This window comes from Carcharhinus amblyrhynchos, chromosome 25 (genome assembly GCF_965287045.1).
Source record: "Carcharhinus amblyrhynchos chromosome 25, sCarAmb.v2.hapA, whole genome shotgun sequence".
NCBI classification, from domain to species: Eukaryota; Metazoa; Chordata; class Chondrichthyes; order Carcharhiniformes; family Carcharhinidae; genus Carcharhinus; species Carcharhinus amblyrhynchos.
This window is the reverse complement of record NC_137348.1, coordinates 12669844-12687052: the sequence shown is the minus strand read 5'-3', so window position 1 is coordinate 12687052 and position 17209 is coordinate 12669844. Positions and strand designations below refer to the sequence as shown.

Sequence of the window (17209 nt, the reverse complement as noted above, 5' to 3'; positions counted from 1 at the left end):
TCTATTCTCACCCCATTTTCCAGCACTTGTATGCTGTAGTGTTTCAAGTGCTCATCTAAATACTTCTTAAATGTTGAGGTTTTCTGCCTCTACCACCCTTTCAGGCAGTGAATTCCAGATTCTCACTACTTTCTGGGTGAAAAAGTATTTCCTCACATCCCTCCAAATTGCCCGCTTCTTACCTTAAATCTATGTCCCCTAGATGTTGACCCCTCTACTAAGTGGAGAAGTTTTTTTCCTATCTACCCTAGATTCCCCCATAGATTTGTACACCTGGGAGTGGTCACCCCTCAGCTATCTGTGTTCTAAGGAAAACAACCCCTGCCTAACTAGCCTCTCTTCATAGTTGAAATGTTCTAGCCCAGAGAACATCCTGGTGAATCTCCTCTCCACCTTTTCTAGTGCAGTCATATCCTTCCTACAGTGTGGTGACCAGAACTGCATGCACTACTCCAGCTGTGGCCTAACAAACATTTTATACGGCTTCATCATAACTCCCAGTTCATATATTCTATGCTAATGAAGGCAAGTATCCCATATGTCTTAACCATCTTATTAACTGGTCCTGCTGCCTACAGGGATCTATGGACATGCACCCCAAAATCTCTCTGAACCTGTATAATACCTTGTACCCTCCCATTCATTGTGCATGCCCTTGCATTGTTAGTCCTCCCAGTATGCATCATCTCTTACTTTTGTACGTTGTCCACCTGTCTGCTAATCCACGATGCTAATTGGTGAGGCAAATAATGGAGTAACATCTTCAGCTATCCATTTACATGGATTAAGTAACTGATCTCCTGTTTAGACACTGGGTTCCTTTAACAGATGGTATCTCGAATATGGTTCCAAAACAATCCAGTAGCAGGTAGCTATGTGTGAACAGTGACAGTGAGCATCAGCAGCCTGTGTTGGACATGAGTAAAGAACCATTGTCACTGTCATCACTAATCCTATCCTCACCCAAGCTCCGCATATGTATATCCTCAACAGGGGTTTACAAATGGCCATCCAGCTGCTTTCTTCCTGATAAACAAAGGGTACTGCACCCAAACTCTCATCATCCAGCAGGCTTAGCTATGCACTGGAGAAAGTTCTTGAACTTTTGAGGGAAATGTAATAATTTCAATCCTTAGATGTGCATAATTTTCCTGCAAAATTATATTGCAGTTACTTTCTGCACATGCCTGGTTCAGGTGTGTTGTATGTCCTTTATCTTACATTCTGAATAAGCATTGCAAGGTCATTATGGTTCAAGTACTGGCTTTGTCTTTCACATCCAAAATATAATTAGCGAAGTTGCTCAAAATGTTGCAATGATTTTTTAAATGGTTACAATTTTTCATTTTCCTAAGTTTAAATATAGATGCACTTCTTCATAACTTTATTTCTGGTTGCTTTAAAACTTGACAGCTGTAAGGTCAAGTGATGCATGATGATGCACAAGATGTTATACTTGTTTTACAAAGGCTAAAAATAACCTTTAATTGAATTGAAAGTTTGGTTTTTGTTTTCACTTTCCCTACAGAAAGATAATGTTAACATTAAGAAATCAAAACTGCCACAAAAGGTGCTTACGTTTTGTTTCTCGTTATCTTTCATTCTTTAGACTTGGTTACGAAGTTACATTAAGCTATTCCAGGCAACGTGTCAGCGCTGTGGAAAATTTCTTCAGGATGGACTGCCTCCCACATGGAGAGACTTCCGAACACTTGAGGCCTTTCATGACACTTGCAGACAGTAATGCCCATCTCATTGCCTAGTAACCGAGAATCACATCGGACGATGGTGACGTGTACATCAGAGAGTGCAGGATCTCAGATGATGTGCCTGATTTAAGGATTTTTAACAGTTTCCTGAAGGGATGAAGTTCGTCCAACTCCTTTTTTTTCAGACAAAATAATTTTGTAGTAAAATACCTCAGAGATAAAAATAAAGATACCTTCAGGTAGGATAAATAAGGCAATCAGACTTAACGTTGTTTTTTCAAGGAAAAATTGCGTTTAAAAACATAGTTGACTTATGTGTTGTGATTTCATTTTTTGTAATGCATTTTATGTATTTGTTCTTCTTTATTCACCGTATTCTTTGGGAGTTTGGGATAAGACACCTCAACAGTATCAGTATCATGGCTGTCTTAATGCAGACACAGATCAAATTCAGAATTCGCTCAGCTCTCCTATTTAACCATTCAATAATCCTGTATTATACCAACCATGTTCCCAAGCGTTATGATCTTTCTCCCTTCATATTTTTGTCACAATACTTGCCTTGTTTCTTGTTCTGTTCTTAATTTTCAGCAGTGTTTTCTTCACACTGAACTATTCGTTATAATAACCAAAGAAATCTGTCAATTCGACTACAATAATAAAACATTGCATTCTCGTCTACAAAACGCAATTTCAGGTCCCATACTTAACTGATATTCACACTTTAATCTCCCCACCATCCTAGCTGGATCATTGGTCATACCATGAATAGAGTTGTATTGTTGTCAACTGGGCAACTTGTTGCAGAATTAATTTTCTGCTATTCAATCAGCATACAGCTTATAGGGAAGCAAAATGGATCTTCCAACCATTGAGCTTTGACTAATAGTTCTGGACTGGCCCAGAGTTCTTCTAATGTGTTGCCAGTCTCTACCTCATTTTTAGGAAGATAGCAGGGAAGATAGCAGAGACCAAGCTAAATTGTGGGACTGTAATGGAAAATAATAGTGATTTGATCCATCTCCTCTCATGAGGGTCTTCTAAGATTTAAAATAGAGGCAAATTCCAGGGAAGGGTGGAAACATATGTTTGCACACTAATCCTCATATTTGTCCAGTTCCTTAAATCATAAAATGAGAGTTAAATTTAGCTAGCTCTTTCATTTTAGTTTTAAATCCACAAACTGTTGCTGCTTTTAATGGACCATTGTGACCACTGAAGTGTCCTTGAATTCACTTGAAAATGAAGTGGGATCACATGGGAGTGCTTCACACATCAGCATGTCTTGAAGTGAAATGTTATTTTAATGGTTTACTGTCCTTCTAGCAAGCAGACTTGTTACATTCCCCATCCTATTAGAATCACGTTTTATTTCACTTTAGCCAGAATGTGAGCTTGATTTTAACACTCCCACGCATCATTTTGGAAGCTTTGTCAGTTTTGCATGCCTATAGTTGATTTTTTTTAATAAATAAAATCAGCTGATAGTCATCTGCTTTATTGGTCAAGCTCTTGATTTATCATTTTCATCGCTTCAATGAGTTTTGCATGCTTACAGCTTGGCTGGTGGATAATCGCTACACGGCAATAAGTAATGTGCTTCCATCTCTCTCTGACTCCCTGTTCTGTCCTTTAGTACTCATATTGGGCAATAGAAATCTCTAATTATAGGGAATCACATTTTGCCTTGTCCTAACTGAAGGATGTCAGTTTTACGTGGGATTTATTTCTTTTTAAGAATTTCCAAATCAGACTTATTGTTGAAATGACTTCAATTTCCTGTTGTATAAAAACACGTGTATTATCACCTGATAGCTCATAGGCTGCTTATATTTTCAAATATCCATCTATTCTATTGAACACACAGAATTTTGAAAAAAAAAGTGCTGACTGCCAATGGCTGTTTATCCATTTGATCAAAATGTTACCATTCCCTCACAAGCTAAATGCAAAATGATGTGGAGATGCTGGAGTTGGACCAGGTTGGGCACAGTTAACCAAGTGTTGTGAGATCTAAGTACAAAATACAAGAGCTCATTAAGATTACCCAACTCGTTCTTCCACAGAAACCATGATTCTACCAACATAGCTAGCTTTCTCTTGAACAATGCTAAAGTTTTTGATCAACTATCCTACGCAGAAGTCAGTGGAGGGTACAGGAAAATCACTGTTATCCAGCGTGGCATGGGAATGGGAAATGCCAGTTAATCAAAAATACCAGTTAACTGAGTGTAAAGTGACTTTGGATTTTAATCCAGTGAGAAAACTGCAGGTTGATCACATGAGTGTTGAGGTCTCAAGGGTTGCAGAAACTCATCAATTCAGTGAGAAGCACTGAGGGAAGATGGTACTGTGGAACAGCAGGAGACTGAGACTGCAGTTAGGGCAGGCTGCCAGTAACATTCACTAGTGAGTTTGACATCTTCAATCAAAAACCAGACCTGACTCAGAATTTTGGTTAATAGAGAATTCCAGTTCGTAGAGTGCTGGATAATGTAAATTTTCCAACCTTCATGTGAGGAAGTGCGTCAGTCCTGAACGGTATCATGTGTGCAATGTCCAACATTTGTCATTTAACTTGAGGTAGCAATCAGAATTAAACTTCAGGATTTTACACAGCAACTTGTGTATCTCTATGTTTCCATCCTTTTCAAAGCACCTGAGTCTAAATTTTTCTAATCTTTCCTAAGCTGCTTGTACCTGTAATTTGCAAACATTTCACAACTTGGAAGGGCAACAATAACTGATAGCTACTTGTGAAATGTTTGCTCTTGTGATTGAAGGGGTGGGGGAAGAATGGTGTTGAAGTCAAAGAATTCTGTCATCTTGACGAGGGAATGTGCATTCCACATAACCAGAAAGTTGCATGTGTACAAATGCAAGCCATGTGACCCTATCTGCATATGTCTGATAACTGGTTTGAATTTTTCATAGAATCCCTACCGTGCAGAAGGAGGCCATTCGGCCCATCAAGTCTGCACACCGACCACAATCCCACCCAGGTCCCACTCCCACAGTCCCATGCATTTACCCTAGCTAGACACTACAGGGCATTTTAACATAGCCAATCCACCTACCTGCACATCTTTGGACTGTGGGAAACCAGAGCACCTGGAGGAAACCCACGCAGATACTGGGAGAATGTGCAAGCTTCACACACACACACACACACACACACACACACACACACACACACACACACTCTCTCTATGACCCAAGCCAGGATCGAGCCCGGGTCCCTGGCACTGAGGCAGCAGTGCTAGCTACTGTGCCATTGTGCTGGATGGAGTTGTATGTGTAAATGGAAAAATAAAATGAATGTTCTGTTGGATGATTGAAACTTTCAACAGTGGCTGTGGGAAAGTCAACAATAGTTGAAGGAGGATGTTAAGTGTCCTGAAGGAGGAAATGAAAAACGTATTGCCGTTGATAGCTTTTAATGGGTATGTTTGACCCAAAACCTTCAGCAAATAATCTTGGCCTTGAAATCAAAGATTTTAACCTGTTTACAAAGCAACAAACTTCTGTCACTGAGAAAGACCAGGGCAGCGGATAGATAAGAATGCCACCACCTCCAAGCCACACCATCCTGACTTGTAAATATATCATTCTTGCTAGGTCAGAGTTGTGGAACTCCCTTCCCAAGAGGGGAGTATCCTTACAAAAAGGCTTCAAGACTTTGGTTCCTAGTTTAAGAATTAGGTCCAACCATCTTCAGCTGCTTTATTAGCCACCTTTCCTCATTCATAAATTCACTGATTATTACACAATGTTCAGTATCATTCATGAGCCCTCAGGTACTGAAGCAGGCCATGCCCATATGCACCAGAACTTAGATAACATTCAGGCTTGGGTTGATGTGTGCCACAAGTGTTACTTGCCACCTAAGTGCCAGACAATGACCATCTCCATCAAGAGAGAATCTATCTCCCCTTGACATTCAGTGGCATTATCATTGTTGAATCCCCTACTATCAACATCCTGAGGTTGCCGTTGACCAGAAACTGAATTGGACCAGCTATGTAAATACAATGGCATGAAAAGGAAGTCAGACTGGGAACTCACCTCTTGACTCCCCAGACCCTGCTCATTGTTCACAAGACATGAGTGTGATGGAATACTCCCCACTTGCCTGGATGAGTCCATCTCCAACAGTACTCAAGAAGCTCAACACCATTAAAGACAAAGCAACCCATTTGACTGGCACCTTCAGCATCCCCTCCCTCAACCTCTCTCACAGCAACAGCAGTGTACCATATCTACAACCTGCACTGCAGCAACTCACCAAGGCTCCTTGAACAGCATCTTCCAAACCTGTGATCTCTACCACTGAGAAGGACAAGGGCAATATGCATGGGGACATCAGAACCAGCAAGTTCCCTCTGAGCCACACACCTTCCTGGCTTAGAAATGTGTCACTGTTTCTTCATTGTCTCTGGGTTGAAATCCTGGAATTCTCTTCCTAACAGCATTGTCGGTGTTATTGTACCACGTGGACTGCAACAGTTCAGGAAAACAGATCAACAGCACCTTCTCCAGGGCAATTGGGAATAGGTGATAAATGCCAAACTAGCCAGCAACACCCACATTCCGTGAAAGAATAAAAATAGAAGGGAGTGCACCAGCACCTTCTTAAGGTCAGTTAGGGATGAGCAATAAGTGCTGGCTTTGCCAAAAAACCCCACATCCTGCAAATAAGGAAAAAAAACTAACCTAGATTACATGCAATTGACAGAATTGTTTGCGTTTGGTTAATGTTTGGATGAAAGTATTCATTAATATTAAAGGATAATGTTTACTACACATGAATCTATGAAAATTAAATGCTATTGTTCCTAGTTAATGCTTTACTACTTTTAATCTATTATTTTCATCTTCAATTAGTTCATTCAATCTTCATTTGACTCTTTCAAAACACTTGTCTGAGCTTGTTCTGTATTTCTTTTTGTCACTGACTTCCCATGTTGTACATTATTATAAATAATTTGATTTTTGAGTTTCTTCATCTTTGAAAAAAGGACATGCATGGCAATTAAAATTCACTATTTAATGTGGTACTGTTGAAATGCAGCAATTTCAGCTTTATGGATCACTGTCAAGATTATGTGCTTGTATCCATATGTGCAAACATCTCATTAGAAGCTCTAATGAAAACCTTGTAGATAGCATCCAAAAGCTGAAAGCTGTGCAGTGCTTTGTAAATGATCTTGGAAAGAGCAGATGCGATTTTAAAAACTGTAATCCAGTTCAAAAACAAACCTGCAACTTGGGGTGGGGCGGGGAGCTTGGGAATTACACTGTTCATATCACTGGACCAAACAGTGTGACCAAATTTGCATTATTGTCTCAATGCCATTTTTTTTACAGCAAAGGCTATGACCTCCCCACAATAACCCAGTTGTAGTGCTGCAAACTAAGCTGCTATTGCATAACTACAAAGCGGAAATTTGCCTAGGTATGTCCTTTCCACAAAAAGCAAGACCAATATGACTTGACCAATTACTGCCTGTTGGTTTATTACCAATCATAAGCAAAATGTTGAAAAGAGTTGTCAACATTGCTAACAAATGGCATTGCTCACCAATACTCCATGGCTTCTACCACCACCGCTCTGATCCAGACTTCACTACAGCTTTGGTCCAAGCAGGGGCACAAAACTGAACTGAAGAGAGGTAAGAAGGATTTCACTTAACATCAAGGCAGCATTTGGCATAATTTGACACTAAGGAGATTTAGTAAAATTGAAATCCAGGGGAATTGGGGGGGAAATGCTTCTGACACAATAGCAAATTGAGGGTGAGTGAAGTTATGCTTCAATGTGGTAGAGCTATTGCCCCAGGTTACCCACAGAATTATAAAGTAACATATATTAAACAAATTATGAAATGTTGGCAGATTCCATGTAAGGCTGTCATTTATACCACAGGTTCAAAAAAAATTACAAGATCACTGTGTTAGGCCTGAAGTTTTTCATTTCCTTTTTTCTAATTCATTCATGGGACATGGGTGTCATTGGCTGGCCAGCATTTATTGCCCATGCCTAGTTGTCCACACTGCTGTGGCTCTGGAGTCACATGTAGGCCAAACCAAGTAAGAACGGCAGGTTTCCTTCTCTAAAGGACATTAGTGAACCAGGTGGATTTTCCCGGCAATTGACAGTGGTTCCGTGGTCATCAGTAGATCCTTAATTCCAAAAATTGAATTTAAATCCATCTGCCATGGCGGGATTTGAACCCGGGGCCCCAGAACATTAGCTGAGCTTCTGGATTAATAATCTAGAATAATACCACGGGGCCATTGCCTCCCCCATATTATACGTCAGATTGGAGAGTAAAATGAAGATGATTGTAGGTTTCTATAATCCCTTTCTTAGCAATATGCACCTTCTTTCAGATGAGAGAAAACATGATGCTGCTGGAATGTGGTTGAACAATTGGGACATTTGTTCAAAATGGGTAACTTTTAAATCTAAGTGGCTCAGAATTGCATTTCTTTATGATAAAACACTTCTGATAATAAGCACATTTTTTACACATCCTTAACCTAAAACTCCATGGATCAAGTCAGTTGATGGAACCTGCACTTTGGTAAAATTACATCACCTCAATTCAAATTTTAATTTAAAAACTTGTTTTTATTTTTAGAAGTATTTGTGTTCTATTTAACTTTAAAATAATTTTGAGTGATATTTCATTGGTTTTTGTTTTAAGAACCAAGGGCTGCAAGATCATGATAAATGAAGATTACAACGTTCATTGAAATGTCATGCCGAATGCCATGAAGGGATACCTTAGAGCTTGGGCTTTTTCTGTTCTGTGGGTTGTGCGCCCACCATTAATACTGCATATCGGAAAATATTATAATCCTGGCAATCCTATTTTTCACAGCATATTCCAGAATTTGATTACAAGCTGTTGAGAGCTGTATTCTATTCAGCAGCACAGTATGCTGGTTAACAATGTGTAGAAAAGCAATATTAAACCTTGTTCAGTGTGAAAAATCAATTTAATGTTTCAACGTTCTTCTCAAAGGTATTGCAGAATAGTTAACAACCTGGTCATGGTGCTTTCATGATAATATGATACGTTCTCTCTAACTCTATAGGTTTTTTCCTTCGTAGTTTTATGCCTTTGAGCCCAAGAGTATTTCCAAGTATGATGTGCTTTCAGCTCAGCCAACAGAAACTGTCAGGGACAATACTGCATGTTTGTTTTTTTTCTAGATGGTTTTAATCAAGCATTATTGTGCATTATTTAACAACAGCATGTACTTGTACAGCACCATCAAAGTACAAAAAAATCCCAAGGCACTTCCAAAAATAAGAAGGGGGGAGTGGAGAAATGGGTATTGAGCAGATGTTAGGGAGGGATCGGGTAAGATCAGTATTTTGACATGGTAATTTTTAAAGGGTTTTTTTTCAGGAATTGACTGCGATAAACTCTTTCAGGATATTTTGTCTCAGTAAATAATACAGTATGTTATACAATATTGATAAATGCTTCCTGCAGCACTTTGTAGAATTATTGCCACAAAATATGCAAGATGGTCTCCATCAAATGGGTTATGCAACTTCAGTGTTTCCTCCTCCTCCACCACCACCACAGTCCCGAACAAAATCAGTTTGTCGACTCTTCTTTAAAATCCTCCTTGATGCAAATATTCAACATTTCTATTAAAGCAAAAGAGAATTATTGTTGGTGCATGGTTCCATCAACACTCTGTACCTTAATATCTCAGCATCATTTGTATGAGAGCTTTGGTAGTGAAACTGAGCAGTGGCATGCTATTTAAGCACAGCAGCATCACTGATGAGCCCGATTGTGCCTTGCCTAACATCTGCACTCTGAATAGTAGTTGTAAGGTGATTGGCCAGTTTCCCCTTTCTAATTGGGTGTTTATATTGCAATCCAGTTATTATAAGTAACTCCGTATACTCCAGTATTGACCATGCTTCATGAAGCAGGTACAATTTTGTCTTTTAAAATGCGTTTAGACAGCTACATGGGTAAGATAGGTATAGAGGGATATAGGCTAAACGCAGGCAATTGGGACAAGCTCAATGGTTTTAAAAAAGGGATGGAATGGACAAGTTGGGCCAAAGGGCCTATTTCCATGCTGTAAACCTGTATGACTCTAAGCATCTAACAAACAGCGTCTCAGCTGGTCTTATTGAATTTGGTAACCGTACTTGAAAATTCCAAGTGACAAAAGTTAAAAGCTGATGACTCAAAGCACTTGACTATGATTTGTCTCCATTCAAATTGGATAACGATGATTCAGCCACATATTGACATAAACAAATTTCTGCTTGTACTCATTACACATTGTTAAAGGAAAGGTAACCAATCTCTACTTTCAATTTATGGCTGCAGAAAAATGTGAAGGAACGCAGTGGGAATGCGATTTGAATGTGTTCATTGCTTGAGCTTGTATGTTATCTTTGAGAAAGAAATTGCAGAACAGCATTTTGTACCGTTTTGGAAATTTTGATGAAATAAATTTATTCACAGTCTTGTCGAGCACTCTTCTTAGACCCTGAATCCATACAGGAGCAACTGATCTGATTTGACACTTATCCAATTCTGTTATTTTGTGTTTTTTAATATATTTTTTATTGAAGATTTTTCATTCTTTGGCAATCTTTGAGTTTGTTACATTATTTGTACAATACAGCAAGATCATTTTCAAACAAGTACATGTAGGAAGAGACAGAAAAAAAATCAATACAGTTGGTTCATATTATTGATTGTATCCAGTGCCTCCCATTGTATAAGTAATGAAAGGGTATATCAGAGAATGAGGGATAACAGGATGGAGCCGCAATTGGCTCAATGGTGCAAAACCAAACTTACAGGATAATGGCGACAGAGCTTCAGAATTTGTGTCTTTAAAGTAGCTGTGAGATTGCTAATTCAGCCATACAAAATACAGGATATTAGCACAGGTAACATGGCGGTGCACAGGTAGTATCCTGTGCACCAAAGGATGCTAACTCTCAACCCCAGCCACCTTAAGAGGCGTCAGTGATAAAATATGTCTTTTCCTAGGATATATAGTCTGTACCATAACGAGCTAACCAGAGACTCTGTAACCCTAAAACAACTAAGTTTTAAAAAAATGGGTGCGTCCATAGAGAGGTGGGTCTTGCCTCACCTGCTATGAGGACTCCTACGTCCCTACCCACTACCTCCATATTAAACCACTTACCCACCTCATTGAAATGGCACTACTCATTTTAACCATAATTGTAATAAAGAATATCAGGTGAAGAAGTGCATCACTATTCATACCAGGATTGTAAGACGAGAAGACGGATAAAAATTGCACAGCTCTAGTACTATACAATGCGCATTCCTCAGAAATGAGAGGTACATTGTGGAATGCATTCCACTGAGGGTATACGGATATCTGTGGATTCATGATGTAGAGATGCCGGCATTGGACTGGAGTAAACACAGTAAGAAGATTCACAACACCAGGAAACGGTGTTCCTTTGTGTGGAGGTTCTGGTGTCAACCTGGTGTTGTGAGACTTCTTACTATCCGTGGATTCACCAGGGTAAAGAGCAAAAATTAGCTACCATGCTCACTTACAGGATTGCCCTTATCTATGTGATAAATCATGTAGCAGGATCAATTAAGGGATGAAATTACAGGGGATAAGGATAAATGGATGTCCTTGGATTCACCAGGATAACAAGTGAATAATTGCTATCATGTCACTCACAGGATTGCCCCTATCACTGTGGTAAATCATGGAACAGGATCAATTAAGAGATGAAATTACAGGGAATACATTCAAGGATTAACACAGAACTGCCCAATATGAATCTAAACAGGATAATCAGTGACATTCACTTCCCAGCTCCATTACAGGATTGGTCCCATCAATATGAAAAAAGCCATAATACAGGATCAACAAAGGGATTAACAAATTCTGATTTTTCACAGTGTAACAGGATAACCGGTAACAAATGCCTCTATGCTCTTATGTCATCCACCCTTGTCAAGATAAAAGACAATATAATGAAATCACAAGGGAACAAAGTTCAAGATTAATGATGAACTGACTGGATAATATAACCATCCATAGAGTTTGAAAAGGCCAAAGCCATTCAGGGTCATCCAGGATTTATCCAGAGTTTCACCGATGCCCTTTGTGTATCCTCCATGTCATCAGCCTGAAGCCCTAGTAAAGAGAAACCTAGGCCCTGGCAGGTAGTGAAAACCCATGATGACCAGCCGCCTCTGGTTCTTCTCGTTGAACACTGAGTACAAGACAACATAAGACCAGGGGCTAGGATATCCAACTGAACCCAGTACTCAAACTTGAGATACCCAGCCCTCAAGATTGTGAAAGCATGACAGCCAGTTCTCAAATTCAGCTGGGAATACACACCCAATTCCCATCGGATACTACTCTTCAAGCCCCATCTCACTGAATTAACCAGGAATTTCTCCTTAACAAGCAGCAGGATTTCCTAGGATTAACGGTGAGCCCCCACCAAGGAAATTGCCCTGTCGACTGGTCAGATTCTCTTCTCCATTCCATCCATTCTCTTTGCTCATTAATATGAGTACCAACAGCTTGTGACGGGGAGCAGAGACCAACGTCCACAATGTTATTCACAATGGAAGCCATTATCTTTTGCTTCACTGAAGAGTTGGCCCACTCACCAGTGACTCCGCCACTGTGAACTGCCCCGTCCCAGCCATCTTCAACTGCTTCAATTAAACGAGGATTTTCTTGACTTAACTCAGCTGCCCCTCACTAAACTTTAGCCAGGATCTTTCAGGAACGTGGTATCAATTATACACATCAAGATCAAATAATTATGGGTTGTGCATCAGGTTAAAAAAGAATTAAATGTGCGTAGTGCCAGAGCTTGCAAAAACGCAGCCACTCGCACTTGCATCACGTGACTCCTATTTTGTGTTTTTATTCGCTTCAGTGCGCTAGGAAAACCAGAGGTCATAAGTGAAAATTAGCCAACAGTAAATACTGGGGATATCAGCATAGATAGGAAGTTTGGTAAGTGACAGGAAACCAAGAGTATTGGTAAACTTTTGCTTTCTGAGACTTGACAATATAGGGTCTGTACCAGGACCATTTTGTCTTAATTACATTTTAATTTCATATTCTTGGGTGTAAGGTCACAATTTCAAAATTTGAAGATGGCTCAAAACTTGGAAGTGTAGTGGATGGTGAAAGACTACTATAATTGTGAGCCTAAATTGAGTGGAAAATTGGTAAACTAATCTAGATATAACATTTCAAATATTAATGTTATTGAATGTTAAGATAAAAAATGGTAATGGTAGTTTGCATCCTGTTTTCATTCTTGACTCATCTGAAGAGTAAATAATGTTTTAAAATCCTAATAAATGAAACACAATTGATGACCACATTTGAATTAATGCGTAACAACGAAATACTGATCAGAAGCTGAATTGACACCATTTATTCTAGAGATCCACTAAAAACTCAAATTTACAACTTCTGAACAAGTATTCAATTTGAAGTAAAATAAAAAGTACCTCTGTCTTTACAATAAAGTTTGCTCCTCATTTCTGTTCTATCATATGCCTGCACAAAATAACGAAACTGTGCAGTTTTTGCAATTGGTCAGTTAATTCAATGTAAAGAGAAAGTTTGAGTTCATGGAAACATAGAATTCCTATAGTGCAGAAAAAGGCCATTTGGCTCATCAAGCCTGGACCGACAACAATCCCACTAGCCTCTATCCCTATAACCCCATGTATTTATCCTGCTAATCCCCCGACACTAAGTGGCAATTCAGCTTGGCGAATCCAGCTGTTCTGCACATCTTTGGAATTAACCAACCTTGAATTAAAAGTAGATTGGAAGTTTAGAAGATGTGCACAGAGTTGACCTCAAAACCACTCAATTAACAAAAACAACATTTAAAGCTAACATTGTACACCTCTAATAGACAATTTAAAATTCCCAATGTGACATGTTAGTGAAAGTTGCTTTATGTTGTTCCTCAGCCACAAGCTCTCAACTTTGGTCTTGAATGATCAACAGTTGCATGAAAACAAAGCTGTCAGACTTTTTAGGCAGTGGACAGGAGGGTCTTTTTTTTTTAATCCTTTTGACTAGGTGCCTTCTTGGAGCCGATAATTTGGCTAATTCAGCGAGAGCAACTGCTATCTTGGCATAACACCGTCATGCACACATTCTACAGTTTGCTATGGAGAGATGTCAACTTATAACATTACTGTTCCACACAGCCTAGAGAAATATTAGGTGAATGCAGAAGACCATCCCAGTGAGTGCTCTCAAGGCATAGACAACAGTGTAAAAATAACTTCCACTTATTCACATTATCCATTTTATATCATCATGAGGCCAATCTACATTTGCTGAAATTAGTTTCACTATAAACAGAGAGCTATGACTGGAATTAAATAACTCAACACCCTTAATATCTCTACATTGTTTCATTCAAAAGTGCAAATTTGAAACTAAATTGTATATTGAGTTTAAACCTTGTGTTTAAATGGGGGTAAATGTCATATAATCAATGCAATTGGTTGGTATCTGAAACACATCAGTAAATAGAGTGGAGATGACTATTTCTGTAATCTGGGCAGCTGCCATTAGGCCTGTTTTTTCAGTCACGGCCTGTCACTTTACTCGGGCTCCAAATTAATTGAATGTGAAATGCTGAACTGTAATTGCATTTTCAGTCACAGGGGTTTTACCATAGGAGCTTAGTTGTCTCCAATGCATGAGTTCGACAATTAAGTTGTGTCTATGTCATCCATAGGGGGAGTGTACAATTATTGTAATAGCTTTGAACAGCATTATTACCTCAGTGATAGCATCTGCTCAATTAACTTGTAGAGCACAGAGAAAATGTAGCACAGAGAAAGTCTGTCTCCTGCATTCGTTGGAAGTTTCAAATTTGCAGCCTTCGTAAGCCAGCTATGAGATCAATTTCCAACAATAACTGAATCTGTTATGCTTCCTTTTCCCCATTCATCTTTAATAATCTCTATTTGAAATGGATCAGAAAGAGTTAAAATTCACAGGATTTACTTATTAACTTGATTGACAACCGATGGAAAGTGTGACAGAGAAAAAGTTATCAATAGCATTAGAATCAACCCGTCATGTTCAGAGGATCTCCTGAAGTAGTGAATGCAATTAATACAATAGTCTCATCATTTAGTTTTATAACCATTACCTGCTTGATATCTCTTTGTTTTGGCAAAATCAGTCATGTGAGTTTCACAAACTCGACAAAGCTATTGAGTCAGATATTCTCAAATTATGAACTTGATAATGTAAGTCTGGACAGAGATGTCCAGCTGTACTGCCTCAAAAATATTCAAATACTTGTCTTCCACTATCTTTTGAGGGAGTTTCAAATGATCACTCCAAGAGGGAAAAAAAATCTTCTCACCTCTAAAATGGCAACCCCTTATTTTTAAACTCTGACCTCTGGTTCTAGATTCTCCCATAAGTGGAAACATCCTCTCCATGTCCACCCTGTCAAGATCCCTCAGGATCTACATATGCTTCAATCATGTCATGTCTCTTCTAAACTCCAGTGGATACAAGTCTAACCTGTCCAATCTCTCCTCGTTTGACAACCTGTCCATTAGTTTAGTTGCCTATTAGTTTTGTCAACCTTATCTGAACAGCTACTAATGCATCTATACCTTTTAAAAAAGGAGACTAATATCCTACACAGTGCTCCACATACAGTCTCATCACTGTCCTGCCTAACAGAAGCATAACCTCCCTGTTTTTTTATATTCAATTCCCCTTGCAATAAACAATGACATTCTATTTGCTTTCTAAATTACTTTCCACAGTTGCATAGTAGCCTTTTGTGATTCATGCACTGGGACACCCAGATCACTCTGAATCTCAGAGCTCTGCGCTCTAAAGAGATAATATGCTTTTTTATTCTTCCTGCCAAAATAGATAATTTCACATTTTCCTGCACAATATTCCATTTGCTAGATCTTTTGTCCCCTTGTAGCCTCCTGGTGTCCTCTTCACAACTTACTTTCCTGCCTGTCTTCGTATCGTCAGCAAATTTAGCAGTCAGGGTGGTATTATCATTAGATTATTAATCCAGAAACTCAGCTAATGGTCTGGGGACTCAGATTTGAATCCCACTGCGGCAAATTGTGGAATTTGAATTCAATTTAAAAAGAATCTGGAATTAAGAATCTACTGATGATCGTGAAACCCATTACTGATTGTCAGAAAAACTCATCTGGTTCGCTAATTTCCTTTAGGGAAGGAAACCTGGTTTGGCCTACATGTGACTCCAGAGCCACAGCAATGTGGTTGACTCCCAACACCTGGAAGTGGGGGGTGGGGGAGCGGGGGGGGTTAGCAGTCAGACTTCATGCTGTTGGCACCAATCTGATCCACACTGGCTATCCAGCTAACTGAGCCAACAGTTGTGGCAAGATATGCTTTTACATGCATGTTTAGCCTGGAATTAAAGATAGTGATGATGGATGCTCTGATCTTTTTACTTCAGAAAGCCGACAGGAATCTCTCCTGCTTTTACTACCTGCCATTGCTGTATTTTAGAAGAATTTACAAGTTGATACCTGTTTGGCTGTGTTTTTTTTATTCATTCGTGGGACCGGGTGTTGCTGTTTGGCCAACATTTATTGCCCATCCCTAGTTGCCCTTGGAGGGCAGTTGAGAGTCAGCCACATTGCTGTGGCTCTGGAGTCACATGTAGGCCAGACCAGGTAGGGACAGCAGATTTCTTTTCCTAAAGAACATTTGTGAACCAGATGGGGTTTTTCCGACAATCGACAATGGTTTCATGGTCATCAGTAGACTTGTAATTCCAGATTTTTTTTATTAAATTCAAATTCCACCTTCTGCCGTGGTGGGATTCCCAGGACATTAGCTGAGTTCCTGGATAATAGTCCAGCGATATCAATGAACATTCCACGGCCGTTCAAGCCCTGGAGTGAGTCTGCAACCTATCATCAGAATGGAAAGTCAGATAAAGGATTTACTACTATTGTGGAAGTTGCATTTGGTGCACAGCGATAGAAATAAAGTAAAACATAAATAAATGAAGTCGGACATCTATCATATATCTTTGGCTTTTTTGTAGGGTTTTGGAACCTTTTTAACAAACATTTTATCCAAGAAAATAGGCTAGAAACTGAACTCCAAAAGGCTGTATTGCTGAAATCTGCTCTCAGAAACAAACATTTCCATTGTTTTCCGTATTGCCATTTCTTCATGAGGACATGCGAGACTGGAAAATTTCTGTAGAACAGTGTTACTTGAATCCACTTAAGCACTCATCTTTGACACTGGGGATGGAGAATGGGAAAGAAATTTAAAGAATGCTACTGCAGGAAGCCTTGCAATGAGGCGCATATTTTTATGCACATCTCCAATCCATCCTCTTGGTTGAGTAAGGTACGTAAGAAAACAACAGGAGATAAAATAGGAGAGATAATTGAGCAAATCACTGCCTA

General features: G+C 39.3%; 1 protein-coding gene across 1 annotated transcript in view; it reads left to right on the top strand.

The window, feature by feature from the left end:
- The window catches only part of med27 (mediator complex subunit 27), a 273176-nt gene extending 267793 nt beyond the window's left edge, over window positions 1-5383 (top strand). Inside the window, exon 8 of the mRNA XM_080212045.1 lies at window positions 1610-5383. Coding sequence (XP_080068171.1) covers window positions 1610-1744 — 135 coding nt within the window. The 3' untranslated portion in view covers window positions 1745-5383. The remainder of the gene's footprint in view (window positions 1-1609) is intronic.
- Window positions 5384-17209: the final 11826 nt, after the last annotated feature.